The 20,547-nt window shown below is 42.0% G+C and overlaps 1 protein-coding gene across 1 annotated transcript in view; it reads left to right on the forward strand.

Moving 5' to 3' along the window:
- The first annotated feature begins 3,194 nt into the window (after window positions 1-3,194).
- LOC142991723 (NT-3 growth factor receptor-like) overlaps window positions 3,195-20,547 on the forward strand; it is a 40,341-nt gene continuing 22,988 nt past the window's right edge. Inside the window, exons 1-4 of the mRNA XM_076141808.1 lie at window positions 3,195-3,730; window positions 11,696-11,770; window positions 13,858-13,929; window positions 17,920-17,991. Coding sequence (XP_075997923.1) covers window positions 3,474-3,730; window positions 11,696-11,770; window positions 13,858-13,929; window positions 17,920-17,991 — 476 coding nt within the window. The 5' untranslated portion in view covers window positions 3,195-3,473. The remainder of the gene's footprint in view (window positions 3,731-11,695; window positions 11,771-13,857; window positions 13,930-17,919; window positions 17,992-20,547) is intronic.

Raw genomic sequence — 20,547 nt, forward strand, 5'->3', positions numbered from 1 at the left:
ACGGTACAACATCCACACTCTTTTGTGTGGCTGATAACACAATCTGTACTACAGCTGCAGTGGTTGTAGGGCATTTTGTCTTCTGTGCTTGTGTATTACATAAAGCTAGATTTAACCCTGTCCGCACTTAAACCATAGCCAGAAAGAGCTGTTCCTGTATCCTTGTTAGTGCGGCTGGGGCCTCTGATGTCAGAGATATGATGTTTCTACAGCACTATGAAGGCTCTGGTGTCACTGGGCTCATTCACTTAACACAGGCAGGTTGAATGTGTCAGTCAGGGCCGGGAGCGTCATCCAACCATGTTTCCTTATTTATAAACATCTGTTACCAGCCAGCATTTGAATTAAAAGAGGGTTACCATGGTATTCTGTAAGTTATAGCTGTATGAATCTTTCTTTTACATCTCTTTTTTTGCCTTATTGAGAAATGATGTAGTGTCTGTGTACGTGTGTACGGCCCATTTCCTGTCAGGAGTTTCCTGTCTTCCAGAGAATTTGACGCAGTCTAAAACTAAATATTTGTTACACAATAACAACAGTGTTTATAGCAGCGGTCAGTCTCTTCACTCTGCTCTTATCAATAAAGTACTGCTGGCCGCACCCCTGACCAAATGGCATTGTCCGCCACAAACAGAGCAGGGACAGAGGCTCCAACCTCAACCATACAACGCCACATTCTCCAGATTTGCACAATGTTTTTGCCCTTAATCCAAGAAGAAGACTATGAAAATCTGGTGCCTTGTTTAATGAATTATTCCCAAAATGTCAAACTTACAAGCTGTGGTAAATGCTGTACATTGTTTATGTTATAAACAATTCTAACCTCCACATTGAGCTCTGCTGTATAAGAAATCCAGTATGCAGAGGACTGAAGTGGTTACATGTAAGCAGCAGTTAAAGGGTGTGTGGGTCCACTGATACTGCATGGGTGTGTTTTGTGTGTGTACTATCTAGAGCAGTGCAACAGAGCAGTTGCTGACCAAACAGAGTTTTAAGTCAGCACATGGAGTGGGCAAGATTGATTCATCTGGATATACATCTGGAATAAGATTGGTGCTGGAGGGAAACTAGACACAGTTGACGTACAGAAATAAAAACAATTTCAAGAAATGCAACCTGTTTTCACGGTAATCATTTTAAATCTGCGTCCATTTAGTTTATAAATCCATTTAATTCTCGTGGTCATGGCTCTTCCTCAAGCATCATCCCCTTGCACGCACGCACGCACACTAAATGTACTAAAAACAAACACAAAACATATGCATCCCTCAAAACGTCAGAGGAATGTTATGAACAGTGGCAAAGCTTTCCTTACATACAAACATAAACACAAATAACTAATAATAATCAGGCCTTACTGATATAGTTTACTGCTGTTTATTGTGAAAAAAGAGGGCATCCAATCCTCGGTGTCAACATTCTCAATATTTTCAGTCAGTAAAAAGTAAATGTAATATTCCTGTCAATTTGTAAAATGATGCCCACTTCACTTTCAAGGGAAAAGTTTCAGTTGAATGTGCAGAGCTTAGAATGAAGTGAGAGACATGAAAGTGCTGAGAAAGGGAAAAGAGGAGCAAAGAGAACACACACACACACACACACACACACACACACACACACACACACACACACACACACACACACAACGTGAGCTGAACAGGGGGAGGAGCTGACAGGAATAAGATGGGAAGAGGGAACAAACACAATCTTGGCCTTTACTGTGAGGCAGTCCAGTGTGAAGATGGTGGTCAGTATGATGGAGCACGTCTCACTCACAGCTGTGATCAATCACCAGACTGTACCATGTAGGCATGAGCACACCCAGGCACATAAGCAGGGAGATGATTGGCTGTACAGGAGTGACCTCATCTCCTCTGACAGCCAGAGCGTGACCCCATGTGTGTCACTCTGGCCACCCTGTCCAACCTCAAATCATCTATCCACTCTGCTGCCATGTTTTCCGCAAAATCAGTAGAAAATGTCATTTAAGTTTGGACAGAAGGCCTAAACTGATAAGACATATAAGAACACACGCCATCTGCTGGTGAATGCTGTCCCTGCACATTATTCCAGGCTTTCTTTCAGGTTTAGACAGCTATCACTTCATTCCTTATGCAGGAAAAACCCTGATTATTGATCTTTACACCATTGGCCAATATGCACTCAGTTTGCAATTTCATGCTCTAATATCTAGCTAACACTAAGGTACGTAGTCAGAATCATTAAAAATATGTTTTTTTCTCTCTGGGATTAATCACTGGAAGCGTGACAGAAAACTATCATGGAGGATCTCTGACAAAACTGTATCACATACTCAATATACATTTTCCCTCTGTTAGTTCAAGAACCAAACTCACATTTACTCGACATGCTTACTGTAATATCCCATGAAGTGATGACAGAGATCTAGTTTGATATGGTAAAGACGGTTGTCATAGTCACCAAGGTGCAACATTTTGCTGTTGTGCACAAATGTCAGGCTTTTTAATTTTAATGTTGAATGTCATTGTTGTAATTTTAATATTGTAGCTGGGAATGATGAAAATTGTACAGATTAAGTGTGATATATTGGTAAAACATTAGCAGATCCAGGTTAAGGCGTTAGTGGATCACTGTGATTACCAACTGTTCAACTGATTGGACGCGCGCGCACCTGTGTCACCTCCCACTCTGGCCAGTAGGTGGAACCTGAAGCCAAGTGGATGGAGTTCTCTCTCTCTCTCTCTCTCTCTCTCTCTCTCTCTCTCTCTCTCTCTCTCTCTCTCTCTCTCTCTCTCTCTCTCTCTCTCTCTCTCTCTCTCTCTCTCTCTCTCTCTCTCTCTGCCCCCCATCCTTCTCCCTCTCCCTCTCCCTCTCGCTGTCCCCCCCTCTCTCCCTCTTGCTGTCTCTCTCTCTCCCTCCCTCTCTCTCTGCACCTCCCCCCCGCCCCCCCATCTCTGCCTCCTCTCTCCCTGTCGCCTCGCAGCAGCAACAGGGCGAGAGAGAAGCAGAGAGAGAGAGAGAGAGAGACAGAGGGAGGGAGAGAGGCAGCGAGAGAGTGAGAAAGCTCGATTGAAGGATGATATAAACGATGGAGCGAGATTAAAGAGGGACATCAGACGGGCTATGTGCATGCAGAGCATCCGTGTCACACTCTGGGACTCTGTGGGGACATTTTCTTCCTTTCTTCCTTACGTCGTTTTTATTAGCTTAAAGCGGTGACTGGCATCACTAAAACCTTTCTCTCTCACACACACACACACACACACACACACACACACACACACACACACACACACACAGTATATACCTTCCCAGCCACGGCACGCGGGGGGGACAGACGGCTTGAGTGGTCACGCAGCAGCGCGCGGATCCATGCACGGACAGCCAGCAGGAGCGCGCGCGCGGAGCGGCCGCTGACTAACCGGATTTCAGTCTTCCTCTTCTTCTGCTGTAAAGTTGCTTCTATCTGAGGGAGTCGACCCTGGATCATTATGAACGAGGCTGATGTCCGCCGTCCTCCCCCGTCGTGGTGCTGCTGGAGGCTCGTCCTGCTCCTCAGCGTTTTCTTTCATAACTACCTGAGCTCCGTGCTGGACTGCCCGCCCACCTGCACCTGCTCACCCAGCGACATCTTCTGTAACAAGTCCGACGACGGCAAGTTCTTCCCCCTGCTCACCTTCCAGGGCACCGGGAACGTCGGGAACAGCAGCGGGAGCATCGAGGACCTTTTCCAGAACATCTCCTCCATGTAAGTGCCCCTGTTAGCGGAGACCAAAGCTCCACAGGCTCTCGGTCTGCTGCGGAGACCAACGAAGACTGTTGCGGCGGGGAAATTACATTTAATATGGTTGTATTGCGTCTTTCAGTAGCATCATTCAGATATCTGCATTAGGCTGGAACACCTAAACACCATTTGCTTCGCTTCATGTGTTCTTCTCCCTTTGAATCTGGCTGAGATGGGAGAAATGCACAAGTAGCCTACAAGTGTCTGAGTGTTTACATATACAACAACTAAATCCATCTTCTAGACCCAAAATGTCTCCTATCGAAACGAAGAAATGACTCAATGTTGTGATAACATTCTGTCATCTTAATTAACCGCATTCTAGTGTTGATTATGTCATTATATTACAAATGAAATGCTTGGGGAAGATTTAACGCATTATTAATTTATGTAACGAAAATACAGTGATGATCAACAATTAGAAGACCCTCCTTGTTTATAAATATATTTAAAAGAATATAAATTGGATATTTAAAAGCAGTGATCATCTTTGAATTGATGAATAAAGCTCTTCTGTGGCTTCGCGACAGGCTACTGGAGCTATCAGGGCCCAAACTAAAGCAGCATTAGAGACAATCAGCACCTTTATTTAGTTTTTAGGTGTTTGTGATTGTAGGTTTTTTGGGGATTAAACCTGATTGTGTTCCATATTTGTAGTCCAGAGTCATTAAGAAACATCTAAGAGGAGACATTATGCTTCTGCAAAAAAAAAAAAAATGTTAGGAACCTTGCTGAAAGCTGCAGTTGTAGCTAACGAATCTGGATGAAATCGGGGGAATAAAGTAAAGTCTGAAAGATGGAACTGATGAGATGGAATACAGGCATTATTAGAATCTGATATTATGAATTTCTGATCTAATCTCATATTTATTCATATTTACTTTGTACAGACAAAAGCTGAATAAAGCAGACAACATTGGTATAATACGCACATCAATAGAAATAGATTATAGGGAGATGAAAAATGTCGTGGGAAAACAATCGTCTGATGTAAATGTATATTCCGACAGTAAAATTTATATCTGCGTTCTTTTGAGCTGGTGGTGAGTATCAGCTTCAGCGTATCACACTACAGTCTGACCGTGTCTCGCTCACATTCACTTCACTCACTTCAACATCAAGCTAGTTGTAGTTGTTGAGACTAAAAATGAAATCCTTTTGCGTCATTGCTTTAGTGAGTGTGTGAGTGTGTGAACAACTTTTGCGTTTGTGCATGATAGAGTTTCAAGTCTCTCCCCGTCGGTCTTGAGCTAATGTTTGTAGAAAGGCGTTGGGTTCTTCCCATGCTGTCTGCTGAGCCTCCCACATGTTCTGCGCTCCCAGGGAAGCCTGGCTGAGATGTGGGTGGCGACATCACGGGTCACTTAGTCAGCGAGTGGCTGTGTGTACCACACACTCGCTGGACAGTGGGGTCCTAGCATTGACAAGGGGAATTCGGCATTCCGACACAGAATGAGAAAGAAAGCCAATCAAAAGGAGCGCGTTAATGAGCTGCTAGGCCACATGTGATAACCGCTGATAAAAAAATAAAAGCTACATTCTCTGCGTTTGTTTGTGTGGATGTGCATGAATCCATTTGTGTGGCTTTGCCAGCTTGACACTTGTGGCAGAGGGAATGAGGGAACATTGCCCGGCCTCGGAAATATAAGGTCTGAAGGTTTTTCTTTGTACGCCCTCTCAAGTCCGACTTTGTCCTGTTGGATATCGTAGAAAGTGCAAACAACTCCCCTCCTCTCCACAAGGAGGCGCTGAGTGAGAGTTGATGTGTTAATCATGATTATAACTGATTGCACCCTAGTGTCCTGGTGGTTCGGGTCTTCAGTTAGAATCTCAAATCTGTACCGGTTAGGTTTTCTTGCCAGTTTACAATGCATGTTCTTGTCTTTGGGAGGCAGACGACTGGAAAGAGGAGCTGTAAATATAAAACAGCGCAAATAGAGGATCAAAATATCGGCGTCTACTACATGGAAAAAGACAACAACAAGTGAAAACAACGCCCACATTTGTATGCGATGATGTCAGGATGGGTTACATCATTTTTGTCAACATATTTCTTTCGTTCGCACTTCTCTCATTCTTTTCTTCAGTCTTTCGCGCAAATATAATACAGGTGTCCACAGAGATGTCATACAGTATATGATGAATCTGATAATGTTCATTCAATGTTGTGTCCTACCCAGTCACCTTGGTAGATTAAAGTAAACACAGTAGTGTGTCTGTCTTCTCTCTTTTGCCCCTCAGGCATGTAGGCACTGGGAATGAGCCACTTTGCTTATGCTCTTAAATGATCCAATAACATTAGTGACCATTATGCAGCGCGTTAATGTGACACATCCTGTCATCTGTGTGTGTGAGTGTATGTGTGTGTGTGTCAATGACTCTGCCATCATGAAAAGCCTAGAAAAGTCATGGGTCTGAAAAATGGGTTTTCCAGACCAGATATGTTCATCTCACACATTTTTTGGAAAAGTAATGGAAAGCTCACCTGGAAAAGTCAAGTTAAAACACATTTTTGATATTCCTTCTCATATGATCTTAGGACACTAGTCTGTGGTTATAAGGCGTCGCTTGTGATTCATTATTCTGACATCATGAGTGATTTAGGTAACCCATGATACACTGGAGATATGCGACACCTGGATATCTACCAAAAACATCAAACAAAGAAGTTGCTATAGAAACATATATAGAAAATATCCAATCACAATTAGATTTCCACAGATATTTATTGATTTATGTTCTGCACCTTTATTGCAGAAGAATATCTGACAAAATCCCCAAATAAATGTCTCAATTCACTCATGCCAGTGTAAATGCAAAAATTCTTACAAACACTGATATTATTTTGTGTGTAATTAATCAAAACTCATGTGAGTGTCATATTTTGCCACAGTCCAAAGCCACCCATGTGTTAGTGCAGCATCAAACTGGACACTTACTCAGGGTGTGAGGCTGCATGCGCCCCACAACGCATCAATGCATCTGCTCTAACCAACGCTCTCTGAATGAGGCCAACGCAGACAAAGCCTCCATTCAACAGAGCTGCTTTTGAAATACATTATGACAGAATGTCAATGGCTGAGCGTTAATGCTGTCCGTATGTCAATATTAAAATGCTGGCAATCATATTATTATGGAAATGAAAAAAAAAAGCCAATATTTTCTAATCCAATGTGGTGAGAGCGTCAATAATTTCCAGAATTATGGATTGTAAATAGGGCAGAGAGATATTTAATGAAAAGTATTAGTGTTTGAAAGGTCACGGTCTGCAAAATGTAGTATTATTTCTGTCCACGAAAGAAGAAAACTAAACTGTACATCACATTGTGTTGTAGTTGATCTATATGTTGTATTTGATATGAATTGGTTAACGTGAGCTACATACTACAGATATTTGAGGTAAAGGACCAGTTTTTGCCCAATCCAATGGCAGTGGCAGAGTCTGTTCATGGGCTTGGATTTCCTTAGAAATGCTTGATTATAGACTTGTGAATGGTTGTTTGTTGGTGTGTGTGTGTGTTTGTGTGAGTGTGTTTAAAAGAGCTCGAGTGAGGAAGGTTTAATGTTTTCTCGGATTGCAATAAACGTATCAAGTGTGTGTGGAGGGTTATGATGTGTGGTTTATAGTATTTCAGTATGCTGCACAAGTCTTAATTGTGTGTGTGGGTGCGCGTGTGTGTGACAGTGAATCACTTCCCTCTGCAATCCACACATTGTAATGTCTCTCACCTCTCTCTCCCTCTCTACCCCTCTGTCTCTTCTGTTTCTTTTCTCTCTCTATCTCTCTCTCTTACACACACACAGACACACACGTGCGCACACACACACACATACTCAACAAATAGGCATTGGATTGCAGTGTTCCATTCCAGTGACAAGGATATAATGTGAAGCATATCATAAACCTCCATTATCAGCCTCTGCTTGTGTGTTATTTGTTGGTGTTGTGTTCCTGAACACTCCAACCCTCCCCGAGTGTTTACACATCGAGTGCTGGTGAAACAAATGTGATGTCGAAGCAAACATTGCATATTGTGAAGCATTCAGGTAGATAAAGTGTATTTTGGTTGTGAGATAAATTGGTGTGTGTGTGTGTGTATTCAGAGGTTGTCAGTGGTGTTGCTCATTAACAAACAACTCACATTTACTCCAGCTTTATATCAGCTACAGTCTGTCTCCACCATGTTTTGGTCGGATGGATGGATGGATGGATGGATGGATGGATGGATAGTGAAATGAATGTATTTCATGGGAAGCTGCCTGTCCGTAGAAAACAGAGGAATTGAACCCTTGTGGCGTAGAGAGAGTTGACAGTTGAATAGAATGAGGGATGGTTTGACTGCGTGTCATGTTTCTTATGGCTCTGTACCGTCGAACATCGCCACCCTGCCAAATGTCACAATGCTTTTGTACTTTGTTTAATTCAAAGTCACAACTGGCTGTGGACTGCAGTAACAGAGAAACCTCATGCATACACACATGATTCCAGCTGCTGCATGTGTGCATGAGACAAAGACAGAGAGGAACACATGCATAAGGAGATGACTCTGCCCGTGTTGCTTGTTTGTGCTCTTCATTAGAATATTAATTTAGCACTTTAGTCTCACTCTATTGGTTGTACACTTTCCTCCATTTTGGATTGACAAAATATCATAAAAGACAGATTCACATATAGTATATAAAATTACACTATATGCTTTTTGGACACACCTTGTAATAATTGAATTATCAATACATCAATAGAAAACAATAACATGTTAAAATGAGGAAACACTTTAGGAAACTAATGAAAACAGAAAACAGAGGGTAAGCAAAGATAGAACTCTGGCGCAACATCTGGGTATGAAAATGGTCTAAAGTAGAGACTGAATCTATTTATTGTTACAGGAAACTTTATAAGATGCTTTAACCTGATTAACAGATGATACTCCTCTGCAAGAAGTCACCAGTTGAAAGAGCACTCGGAGGTTAACTGATCAACTCCTTTACAGTTTACAGCATTGCGGCCAACTGCACACACAACTACACACATATACACAAGCATCCTCAAATACACGCACACGAACACACACACACTGCCCTTGAGTGACCGTTCTCAACGGAAGAAATGAGGCTAGAAATGTTGCAGCAATTACCAGTCACTGATTGCCAACATATCTGTGTGTAGGGGTGAGTGTTGGTGGGTGGTGTGTGTCTGTGGGTGCATCGGTTGCAGTCTAATCACAGTGAAGAGAGAAGGCAATTTGTTCAGCCAGAGCCCCTGTTGTGTTGATAAGGCAGTCACACAAATCTCTCTCTCTTTCTCGCTCTCTCTCTCTCTCTCTCTCTCACACCTTCTCTTCTCCTCTGTTCCCTTTCTCTCTCTCTAACTGGCACCCAGCCCATCTTGGTTTCCAGTGTGTTTAGACCCAGGCTTCATAACCACAATGGCCACAATCTCCCACATGAAGCATTCATGCTTGATGATAGTGAAGAGAATCATTTCCTTTTCAAAACATTGATTTGAATGACTGCGACATGAAACTTCTTAATGTGACACAGAGATTCTTCACTTTAATCCGGACTGCTGCATTGTAAAAAAAACAAACAATATATTGCTGACACCACTAACCTCATTATACTCAATAAAATGGGTATGAACATTAGCAGCATACTTCGTAAGTAGCATTAATGCCAAGAACAACAGCAAGTTGGGTTGTGGCTGTGTCCTGAACAGAACCGGTCCTGGAGACAAGGCAAGGCAAGGCAGGTTTATTTATAGAGCACATTGCAGCAACAATGCGATTCAAAGTGCTTTACAAAAGAATATTAAAAAATATATCAAAAAATAAAAAAAATCAAGAAAATTTAAACAAACTAAAACTGAATAAAACAGGTAAAAAAAATCACGTTTAGGCTAAAGCAGACGTCTAGCAGATTAAGCCGTATAAATGAACAGAGCTCAGAGCAGAACAGGAAGCTCTTGGCCGCTTGTTCATACTGGATTGTGTTTACATGAAAGTGGTATCTCAAAACATCAAACTGTCTATAATCGCAGATTTTCAGACTCTGAAATGCATCTGACCTGATGTAAAAACGTCTGCAAAAGTCACCTGCAAGACACCAACATCTCCAAATGGACTGAGACCAGCCAGCCAATCAAGTCAGCATCGACTTAGAAATATAATAAATTGAGCAACTAAATGGCTTCTCTCAAATTTGTATGTGAATCTTCAGTTTCCCATTTTCAATCAAGCTTTGAGCACAAACTGAGCAACTGAATGGCTTCTCTCTTGTGGGGGTTCTGAGGTGTGCTGTCAGGGTTCCATTTTCAGTGAAGTGTTTACCTCCGAGCAACTAAATAGTTTCTCTCCTGTATGGGTTGTCATATGTCGTTTCAGATGATGATTTTGAGTGAACTTTTTACCACATACAGAGCAACTAAATGGCTTCTGATTTGTGTGGGTTGTCATGTGAATCTTCAGTTTCCCATTTTGAGTAAACCGTTTACCACAAACTGAGCAACTAAATGGCTTCTCTCCTGTGTGGATTCTCATGTGAATCTTCAGATTCCCATTTTGAAGAAAGTATCTACCACAAACTGAGCATCTAAATGGCTCCTCTCCTGTGTGGATTTTCATATGGAGCTTCAGATAGGAATTTTGAACAAAGCTTCTACCACACACCAAGCAACTAAATGTCTTCAACCTGATTTTCAAATTATCCTTCAGGCAGGAACTACTGGCTGGTTGTAAATTACTTTCTGGACCAATGTTATTAGACTGTTTTACAAGGTCCTTTCCACCAGCTTCTGTTCTTATGCTCGTAGTTGTGATACTGGATGGAAGCTCTGCCTCTGTGTTGCTCTGCTCTGCCTCCTGGACCAGACTCAGGGTCCACTTTTGCTGCACCTTCAGCTTCTGGATGTCTTCAGGTAATGCTGGATCAGAGTCCCTAGTCATGTCCGGCTGTCCACCGTCCTCTCCACCAGCTTCTGTCTCCATCTGTTCCACTGAGCTGCTTGAAAGAAGCTCTGTCTCTGTGTTCTCCTCAGTTTGGTTTTGATGAAGCTGTATGGACTGAACTTCCCTTTCATCGTCTTTACTCTTCACAGGGCCCCTCGTGATCTCAGCCTCCTCCGCACCATGAAGCTGCTCCCCTTCTTCACTTGTCCAGAGTTCCCTCTGTTCCTCTTTAGTGTGTGGGGGCTCTGGCTCCTCCTGGTCAAAACTGGGTCTGCGCTCCTGCTCCACCAACAGCTGCTGGACGTCTGCTCTGTGTAATCGACCTTCCGGGTTGAGAGCAGCACGCAGTTTTTTGTTTTGGTAATCGATTCGTTGTTGTGATCGACCAAATTCCTCCTCGTACTCTACTATCGTTCTTTCAAACAGTCCGAGGATCTCACCAACAGCCGCAGCGAGCCGCTCATTCACCTGTACTCTCAGCATTTGGAGTTTAGACATTTTCACTCGACGACGGGAACCTTTCCTCCAGACAAACTCCTCTGTGTTGACGAGCTAAACTCCACGGACTGCTGCAGGTGTTAGCTTAGCTTCAGTGGTTACCGGTAGACGAGACGAGCAGCACGCAGGCAGATCGATCTATTTATCGTGTTCCTGCGTTTGACACCAGGGATGAGTCGACATTGTTAGATGTTCCTTCTTGAGTAGGTTATACATCAGATTATTGCTTTTGTAGATACATATGATATACGTGATGTTTATCATTTGTAGTCACCTTGGATTAAATTAATCCTTCATTAAATTATGTAGTAAAGAAGAATAACTGTGTTGTGAAACGGTACATCCCAGTGGGTGTATACAGTATGTAATTTATACTTAAACTACTCTGAATTCACTTACAAGTTACGAAATAGTTTTCATCGGTGTGAGAACAAACACCTATAGTTGCCATTTGTACACTAATGTCCATGTCTGTCTTCCTTACCAGACACATTGAGAACTGGACTGGTCTGCAGACGTTGAAGGATGTGGATATGGAGCTCTACACCGGTCTGCAGAGGCTGTAAGTATCATGAGATGCTCTACAAAGATATTTACATGTAGTGAGTTTTTGTTTGTGCTGTGATGTTTTGCATGGTAAAACCTACTAGAGCAACTAAATATCTGAGACACAATGCCAATTATTATTGTTATTATTATAAGAGCAATTGTTAATACTCAGGCGCTGTTCTCATCACCTTGGATGAAAGCTTTCAGGCTGTTGGCTCTCTTTCCCCCTGGAGCAGGCTGTAGAGTTGGCAATTTGCAAACACTGAGGAAGGAGATGCCAACCTGCTCATTTTCTTGACCTCCCTGACCTTTGTTAATGGTTACTGCCAAAGCCAGCCTGTCAGGGAATTGCGGCCTGACAAAGGTGAAGGCAAGCTTATGATCTGTCTGTGTCTGTGTGGCTTCTTGCCGACAGTGACGATTGTTGGAAGCGATTGTAGGAACGGAGCTCAACACAACTCCACAGAAACAAACCACAAACAGACACATGCTGTCAATTGTGCTTGCTCCTTGATATTTCGTCCTTTTCCCCCCCGGCCGAACCCAAACAAGAAAAAGGGATGATTATCAAATTCATTATAACAATCGTTTGTATATTGCAGGTATACGAGAGGAGATAAGTCAAGTGCAATGCGTTTATTATTATTCATAAGGACGGCTTCTAAACAATGCAATAAACATTACAACCACACCTAATACCACAGTGTTCCATCCATCCAACTATACCTGCTTATCCTTTTGTTTTTGTAAATTTATTTTAAGAACGCAGAGTAATGAAGACACACAGAGTTGCTGGGCAGCTTCAGGTGTGTTGAATATGTGGATAGATCCTCAGATTATGTGCCGTGTGCTGTATCTGGTGTTGTCCATTGTAAAACTTGAAGAGACATGGTGACCTATCATATTCTAGTCTCAGAATATTAATGTGATAATAGTTGGTAGCAGGTAGCATTTTCCTTTTTTCGCATTCAGGTACTTAGATTGGGAAGAGTTGGTGAACACTTTGAGTAGTCTTGGTTTTCAACACCTGAAATATAACACCAGCACAAGCAGTTTTCTTCTTGGGCAAGGATGGATACTTTCTTATGGGGACGAGTCATTTGTTGTTGCTGCTCCTTCGTTGCACCATCTGCTGGGTCAGGGGTCGCCGACCCTTTGCCATCTGGAGTGGCTCCCTGTGGCGTTGACATCATGGAAATAAAATGGAAATTCTATGGACATACACAGTTTTAAAATTTTTGTGTGTTGTTGTTGGATACATGTGTATCTTATACACGGAATTATGTAAGTAAAGTTTTGGCAACTAAAATGTGCATAATAGCGTACGCCTGCCATCTGTGACTTTTTCATCTGGGGTGGAGAGAAAGAGAGCGACTTCAGCTGCGGAAAACAGAACAGAGCAAATATAGTTTAAAGAATCGGATCAAAACTCCAAACTCCTCTACTGCTGCTTGATGCTCAGGAGATAGTGAGGCTGAAAGGCTCACAGATAGTTCATACATGAAAGTGTCCTTCATACAAATATCACTATACATCTAGTCTCAGACAAAAACTAAGAGAAGGAGTTCTTGAGAACAAAGAGGTTAGGTTGATGAAGAAGAGAGGGGAGTGACACAGAATATGCTACAAGGAGTGTTAAAAACATTTAACTGATTGGCATTATTTTCACGTATTTTGTCAATATATTTAACTAGGCCCACACAAAGTAGTTAGTCAGAGGAGCAGACTAACAGAGGCCCTAGTTGAGCATCATAATGTTTATTGGTGGACCAGATGAAGAGCAAAAGAGGGGAAAGTTGGGCTGATATGTGACTGTGTCTCTAAAATTAAATGGGGTGTTTGCCTCTAAAGGCCTTTTTCAGCAAGGGAAATCAGTCTTAATGTGCTGTGGAACGCTTTGGTACATGGTCATCTTTCCTGTTTAAGGGAATGAAAAAGTGTCTCTGTTCTTCCAAACCTGAATATATTTTTTCTCACATTGTATTTGCTTTATTTTTCTTCTTTCATATGTTCCTTATGTTTCTGACCATCTCAACCATCTCAAATATTATTCAGTCACTGACCTGAAGACTTTTCTCTTGTCTTTTCATGTCTGAATAGGACGATTACAAAGAGCAACCTGCATACAATCCAGCCTCGTGTTTTCTCCAAGAACCCCTACCTGCGTTATATGTGAGTACACACACACACACACACACACACACACACACACACACACACACACACACACACACACACACAGAATGTGGCAAGTGAGGCACTGTTGTTGCAGTACAGCTGGCTGTAGGCTACAAACATACTTCAAGCAACTAGAAGCAATAGGATGCACAGGGGGTACATGTAAGCCGGGTAAGCTTCACTTTACTACTCACACTGGAGAAAGTAAAACCGACACCAACTGAATATAAAATACATAAATAAATGATATTGAACAGCATAGTATGAACTTAGAATGCTCAGAAGCTTGTTGGAAGCAAAGAACACCTTCAAAAAGGTTGAAACAAAGGTACGCCATTACATCAGCTACACTTTTCCAGCTGACATACAGAAAAATAGAATGAAAGACCCAACAGCACATGGGGTCTGTACTATGAAGGAGGCTCAACAGACCTTGGCGTTGTCTGTGTGAGGTGGCTTGACAAAATCTAACCCTGAATTCAGCTTTAATCATCATCATGATGCAGGTAATTTTTTTTGATTGGTGGAGAGGTGGTGCTTTATCCAGACTAAGCTCTAACAAATTCAGCTCCAGGCCACAATTGCCGTGGAGCGGTGTAAGAGTGCAATCAGAAGTGAGTCAGCATCGAAAAATCAGACTTGAGCCTCAATTTAGCCAAATAATCCCTTAATCATGCTTTGTAGTAGTAGTTTAGAGGTTCAAACTGATCGTGATTTCTCTCTCAGATGGAAGAGCGAAAAACTTCTGATCTATAAAAGGGGGGCGCGAAAGAAAAAGTTTGGGAACCATTGCCTTAAGCCAATGAAAATCAGCATGTTAATGGGCTGCTGTATATTTGAAAGCTTCCTCTGGTACAGAAGCAAATGGATATAAATCAGCAAAGGAAACTTAAATTCTCCTGTTCAGAGCTCAGTGCTTTCAGAGAGGTCTGTCTCTATTGTGTGTGTTGTACGTGTGCGAGCCAGATGCAGAGCACAGATGCTTGAAGAAGAGGCACAGCTCCACCAGAATGAGTGAGAAATAAGATCAAAGCCTTCTGTTTAAAATGAACATGCCATTAATTTATACTGCGCTGTAATGTTGTTTGTACCGTTTACTAACTTGTGAATGAAATACAGTTTACAACATGAGCCAGAATTCATATGAGAAACATTTACTGTCGAACTGAACAATTAAAATGTATGATTTTATTATAGTAAAATATTATATTTAATCATTTGAAATGCTTGAATAAAAATAAAAAAAGTGCAGTTATAGGCATTTATGAATGAGGGAACATGCTGCATAATTCTTGAATGAACAAATTGCTCACTCAGTCCTTCTACTTATTATTACATCTGTAGAGTGAACATGGACCAGGCTAATGAAACAATTAAAAGGCTATCTATTGATCTATCGAATGATCTATACTGACTATAGATCAGTAGATAGCCTTGTAATGATACTAGAGAGGTTTAGATGTGCATGCTTTACATTCAATGAGCTGTGTGTAAGATTGTGTAGTGGGTGGAATCCAGTCAACTCCCTCTGCCCCTTTATTATGTGCTGCACCCGAGTCCTGCCTCCACAACTCCTCCCTTTGAGAAAATGAGAAATTATTAACAACTGAAGTGTTGATCAACCTACGACCAATGGTGGTATTTTTGGGCATTTTGCCCAATGTGTTCAGTGTGAAACTAAACAAATGTATAAAGCTGAAGGAAAGGAAACAAACATCCTTTATACGTCCGTAATATTCAATAATAAATACCAAAACATGGGCAAAAGCAAAGTGCTAAAGCAAAAGACCAAAAATATCTGTGCTCTTGCACATAGCATGAAGAAATTAAACGTTTGTCTGATTGTCTCTTGTTTATTTCTTTTCTCTCCTGATCTGTGCTGAGAGGAATACTGATGAAGGCCATAATCTCAGTCGCAATGAATAATAAACACTGTTACAGCTGAAAGGAGAGTGTGGACACAGATTAAGTTTGAGGCGTGATGGAGAGAGAGAGAGAGAGAGAGAGAGAGAGAGAGAGAGTTATGATGGAGGCGTGGCTTAGGAAGATAGAGCGGTCGTCTTGGATCGGAAGTGTTGAGCAAGTTGGCCCCTTGCATGGTTTGCCCCTGCCTGAGAGAGAGAGAGAGAGAGTTGGGTTACCTGTTCCCTGTACCCACCGTCTTATCCACACATCTGTTGCTCATCAGCCATTTCATTACTCAGCTGCCTCCATTTAAGCACCAGATCATCGAGCCATCCTTTGCCAGATTGTTCCGTCAGCTTGTGCAGTACTTGTGTCGGGCCTTATTAGCCCTAACCCTTGAAATGCATGTTTTGGTGTTATGGCAAATTAGAGAGAAACGTTGAGCCTTGGCAGATGCTTACGCTGTTACAGTGCCAATGAAACGTGTTCTGTTTGACTTGTTTAGCTGTGAGTGAAGGAATAGTAATTATTCTTACCAAAGTGGGGAACTGGGAGCTATTGCGCTGTCCGTGGTGCTGATCTTTGTGCTAGCAGTACTGACAATGTTGCCTGTTAAATAATTTAGGTATAAGCCGTGTATAAGGTGTGTATTTGCATTAGATGGGAGAACACTTTGCACTAGGGCAAACGTGTTATGCTGTTATGTACAGTATAAACTGAAAGACACTGTGAATGTTACTACAATATTCATGCAAACATATGGAAGAGTAGAAGATGTGGGAAAAGAGAAACGCCTCAGTGAGTAAAATCTCTGTAAATCTCCTCTCTCTCACATACACACACACACACACACACACACACAGGCACAGGCACACACAGTATATCACTTATGGTGTGTGTTGTTTTAAATATGAGGCTGTCTTTTCTGTGTTATTGCAGCTAGTTTGACCTTTCCAGAGGACACCTCCTGCATGTTGAAAGAATTGAATTTGAAAGAGAAAGCAGTAAGCTCTAAGTGAACTCCTCCACACTCGCTGCGGGCTCCTGTAGAATACCCAATATGTGCCAAAGTGAACACTTCCCCTCAAAGTGCCTTCCAGTACTATTAGTATGCACATTTTTAATACCGTGGGCCAGAGGGGATTATAAAGTGTAGTTAGTTCTTTGCTCTAGCTGATGACCTTCTTTCAATTAGGAGAACACCATCTACAATGATTCACTCATGCTGTGCCGGGGTCATTTTTGAAACGAAGCCTAAGAAATAAGAACAGACTACTAACTAAAACACCATCATAACTACAGCTGTCAAAATTATACAGACGAATGAACTTTGTAAGCTTCATAAAGCAGAACTAAAGGCTACAGTACGTTTGATCTGATCTCACCCATCTAACTGTCACCTATCTACCAAGGTTATACATTTTCCGGTTGTGAGATGAGATGAACAGGGAGGTAGTGGCTCAGTGGGTAGTGCTTCCGCTTGGGAACCGGAAGATCACCGGTTCAAGCCCCTGCTGAGGTGCCCCTGAGCAAGGCACCGAACCCTCTGCGAAGGGTGGTAATGTAATGTAAGTCGCTTTGGATAAAAGCGTCTGCCAAATGATCGTAATGTAAGGTAAAGGTAAAAAAAATCTATGTGTGTGTGTGTGTCAGGCGCTGTGGTGCCATTATTATGAAGTGTTATGCAAATACTGCCCTCATTTGTAACACTGCAACAATAACAAGTCATCATGGAGAAGGTTTGACACGATGTGGTAGCGTTAATCGTCATAACATCAAATCTGTCCATGTTTCTCTTGAGAGTGAAAAGGGAATGAAATGACCGCCAAGCCGAACATTGATCATGTCAGTGTTTCCTGAAGTGTCCATAATAGAGCTCTGAGTCAATTAGCAACTAAAACCTAACCTTTTATATTTCTCTCCACTGATCTGTCAATACAACTTATCACAATGCACGACAAAAGCAATACTATAATACAACACAAACAATAAAAAAGTATTGAATTATGTCTCTCTCTCTCTCTCTCTCTCTCTCTCTCTCTCTCTCTCTCTCTCTCTCTCTCTCTCCCCCCCTCGCAGAAACCTGTCCAAGAACCCGATGTTGACCAAGTTGTCCTGGCAGGTCTTCGAGCAACTGCAGCTCTTCGAACTGTAAGTTGTATCTTTTTTTTAAGCGTAACCTGGCCGTTATAGAGGCCACTGAAGAAGTTAAAAAGATCCTCAGTGGCACGCTGCCGAGAATGGATCCCTGAGATGCTGAGGCTGTGTATTTTCTAAGGATGTTTTGATTGACAAGCCTTTCAGTATTGCAGTCGGAACTTGTTTTTATAATCTTCACAAAGGCATGGTTACCCTACACCGAGTGTATGAAGTCTTGAATGAGCAGTTTGTTGTGTGATTTATCTGATATTGGGCAACACAAATAAACCTGACTTGACTTGATCGACCAAGATTACAGTTTTACAGTATGTGCAGCTAAAGTGAACAAGTGTTAGTGTGTGTTGAGGATTTGGATGGCCGGAGAAACTCCTCTTCAATCTTTCAGTTTGGCCCTGTGATTGCAGAGGCGTCTGCATAACCTCAGCAGTCTGAGCAGTCCATTGTTCGGGTGTGAAGTGTCCTTCATGATATTTTGGGCTATCATCCTCACTTTCCTGGTGTAGGTGTCCTGCAGGGTGGGGAGCGGTGTTCTGGTGGTAAGTTCAGCTGAAGGTGAATGAAACCTTTCAATTCCGTAGCTGTCGGAGGAAGTAGAGCCTCTGCCTGGATGTTTTCTCGTCTTTTCTTGGCGTTTGCCTGGTTCAGGGGATCAGGCCTACTAACACTGTGTGACCTGGAATTTGATGAGGAGGCGGAGCTGTCAGTGACTTTGCAGTTGTGGGTGTAGATGTGACACGGCGGGGGGCTCTAGACGCAGCCTTGTGGAGCCCCTGTGCTTAGGGTCAGTGAGCCGGAGGTCAGTCCGCTTACCCAAACCACCTGAGGCCGGTTGATGAGGAGGTTGTGGACCCAAATGCACAGACTGATGCTTAGTCCCAGGGCATGACAGGCTGTTGTTCTTTGATATGGGGACGATGGATGATACACAAATAATGTGCATCACAAAAAGACAACATTTGAGTAATAGGTCATGCTTTCAAGATACTCATAGACTTTCAGAAACTATAAGCCAACACTGATCTGTTAAGAATGATCCAGGATTTATTGAAAATGTTATATTCTCTATCATTACATCATTTAAGTGTATCGCCATGAAACTTACTTGCCTGCCTAAAATGGATGTGGATGTTGTAGCCACTGTAAGCAGACTGTTTATTCATATGTGTCATGTGGGCTGCGGGTCAAGGTACGAGCTAAATGTGAAATTCTTCATGCTTTTGATTTCATTCAGTTGCAGCGATTAAAGGGTATATTTATATCGTGCCACTGTTTTGTTGAAATTTCAACTGTGAGTACTCAATCTTGATCATTCAAAAGATACACCATGAACTTTAACACTTTGTGGAGGTGTATGTTGTTCTGTAAGCATGTTGAGACTCTGAATGTATTCTGTTTGGAATGCTTCCAGCATAGCGGCTTAGATCCTAATTGTGTGATATTTAACGTAAGAGCTTGTTTATGGTTTTGGGGCTATCGAGAGTTCAGTGTGGGAAATGCTGACAAACATTTCTTTTTTGAAACACGCACAAGCGCAGATTTTAGGTGAAACACATTGTCCATTCATCCTATCCCAGTGGTCACTGGACGAGAGGATCGGGGCAAACACACAGAGACAGACAACTCAGTCACACAGTTACGTGTGGGAGTATTACAAAATTCATAGCCTCACAACAGATAATTAATAGTCATCACATGTTGTCAAATATCACCAAGTGCAAGTCCTAAGTGCTCCCTATTAAAATAATCCCGATTTTGAATGTCATTTCCTGATATTTTATAAGCGAGAGAGACACTGGCAAGTGGCAACTAGAGCTAGATTTGATTTGATTTGATTTGATTTGATTTGACTTGATTTGATTTCTTGATTGAACAGGAATAATGGGTACTGTTATGGGCCTTATTCAAGTACTCTGCAATCATTGTAAAGGACTTTGGAGAAAAGTGTCATATAAGTACAGTCCATTATACACAGTCCCCCATAAAGTTGGAATGATTTTTTGTTGCGTCTTTATGGGCGACCATGTAGTTTACAGCATCACGTAAACGTAACCTTTGCAGCAGTAGTAGCAGCATGTTGCCCACAGTTCCTTTGCAGTCAGGCAGCTTGCAGGCCAAGGCTCACCAATAATCTGGTCAGTTAACAAAATTGGTCCTGGTGCAAGACTAAGCTGCATAAATTACTAGAAATACGCAACATTTTTTAATTAAAGTATTGATTCTTCATCTATGCAATGATTCAAAAATCATTTATCTTAAGAGTAAGGATTTTTAACAGGATCAATATTTTTTCACACCCCTGATTGTCTTTTGCTGAATGGACAGATGATTCCCATCTCTATTGAGTTCCCTCAGACTCCAACATTTGTAATGTTTTGGCATTTACACTCAGTGTTTTCCTAGTTCACACTAATTCGTGCTAAATTTGTCGATAGAAACTTTTCTGTGCAAACGAGAGTGAAATGATGTGAGTACCAGAGGGGGTATTTTAGTCTTTTGGAAGCAGGACAGCTCCTCAGAGAAGAATATATGCCATCCTCTGTGTATCTG

The sequence above is a fragment of the Genypterus blacodes genome, unplaced genomic scaffold (assembly GCF_046128005.1).
Source record: "Genypterus blacodes isolate CSIRO-AG114 ecotype Tasmania unplaced genomic scaffold, CSIRO-AGI_Gbla_v1 ptg000021l_1, whole genome shotgun sequence".
Lineage (NCBI taxonomy): Eukaryota > Metazoa > Chordata > Actinopteri > Ophidiiformes > Ophidiidae > Genypterus > Genypterus blacodes.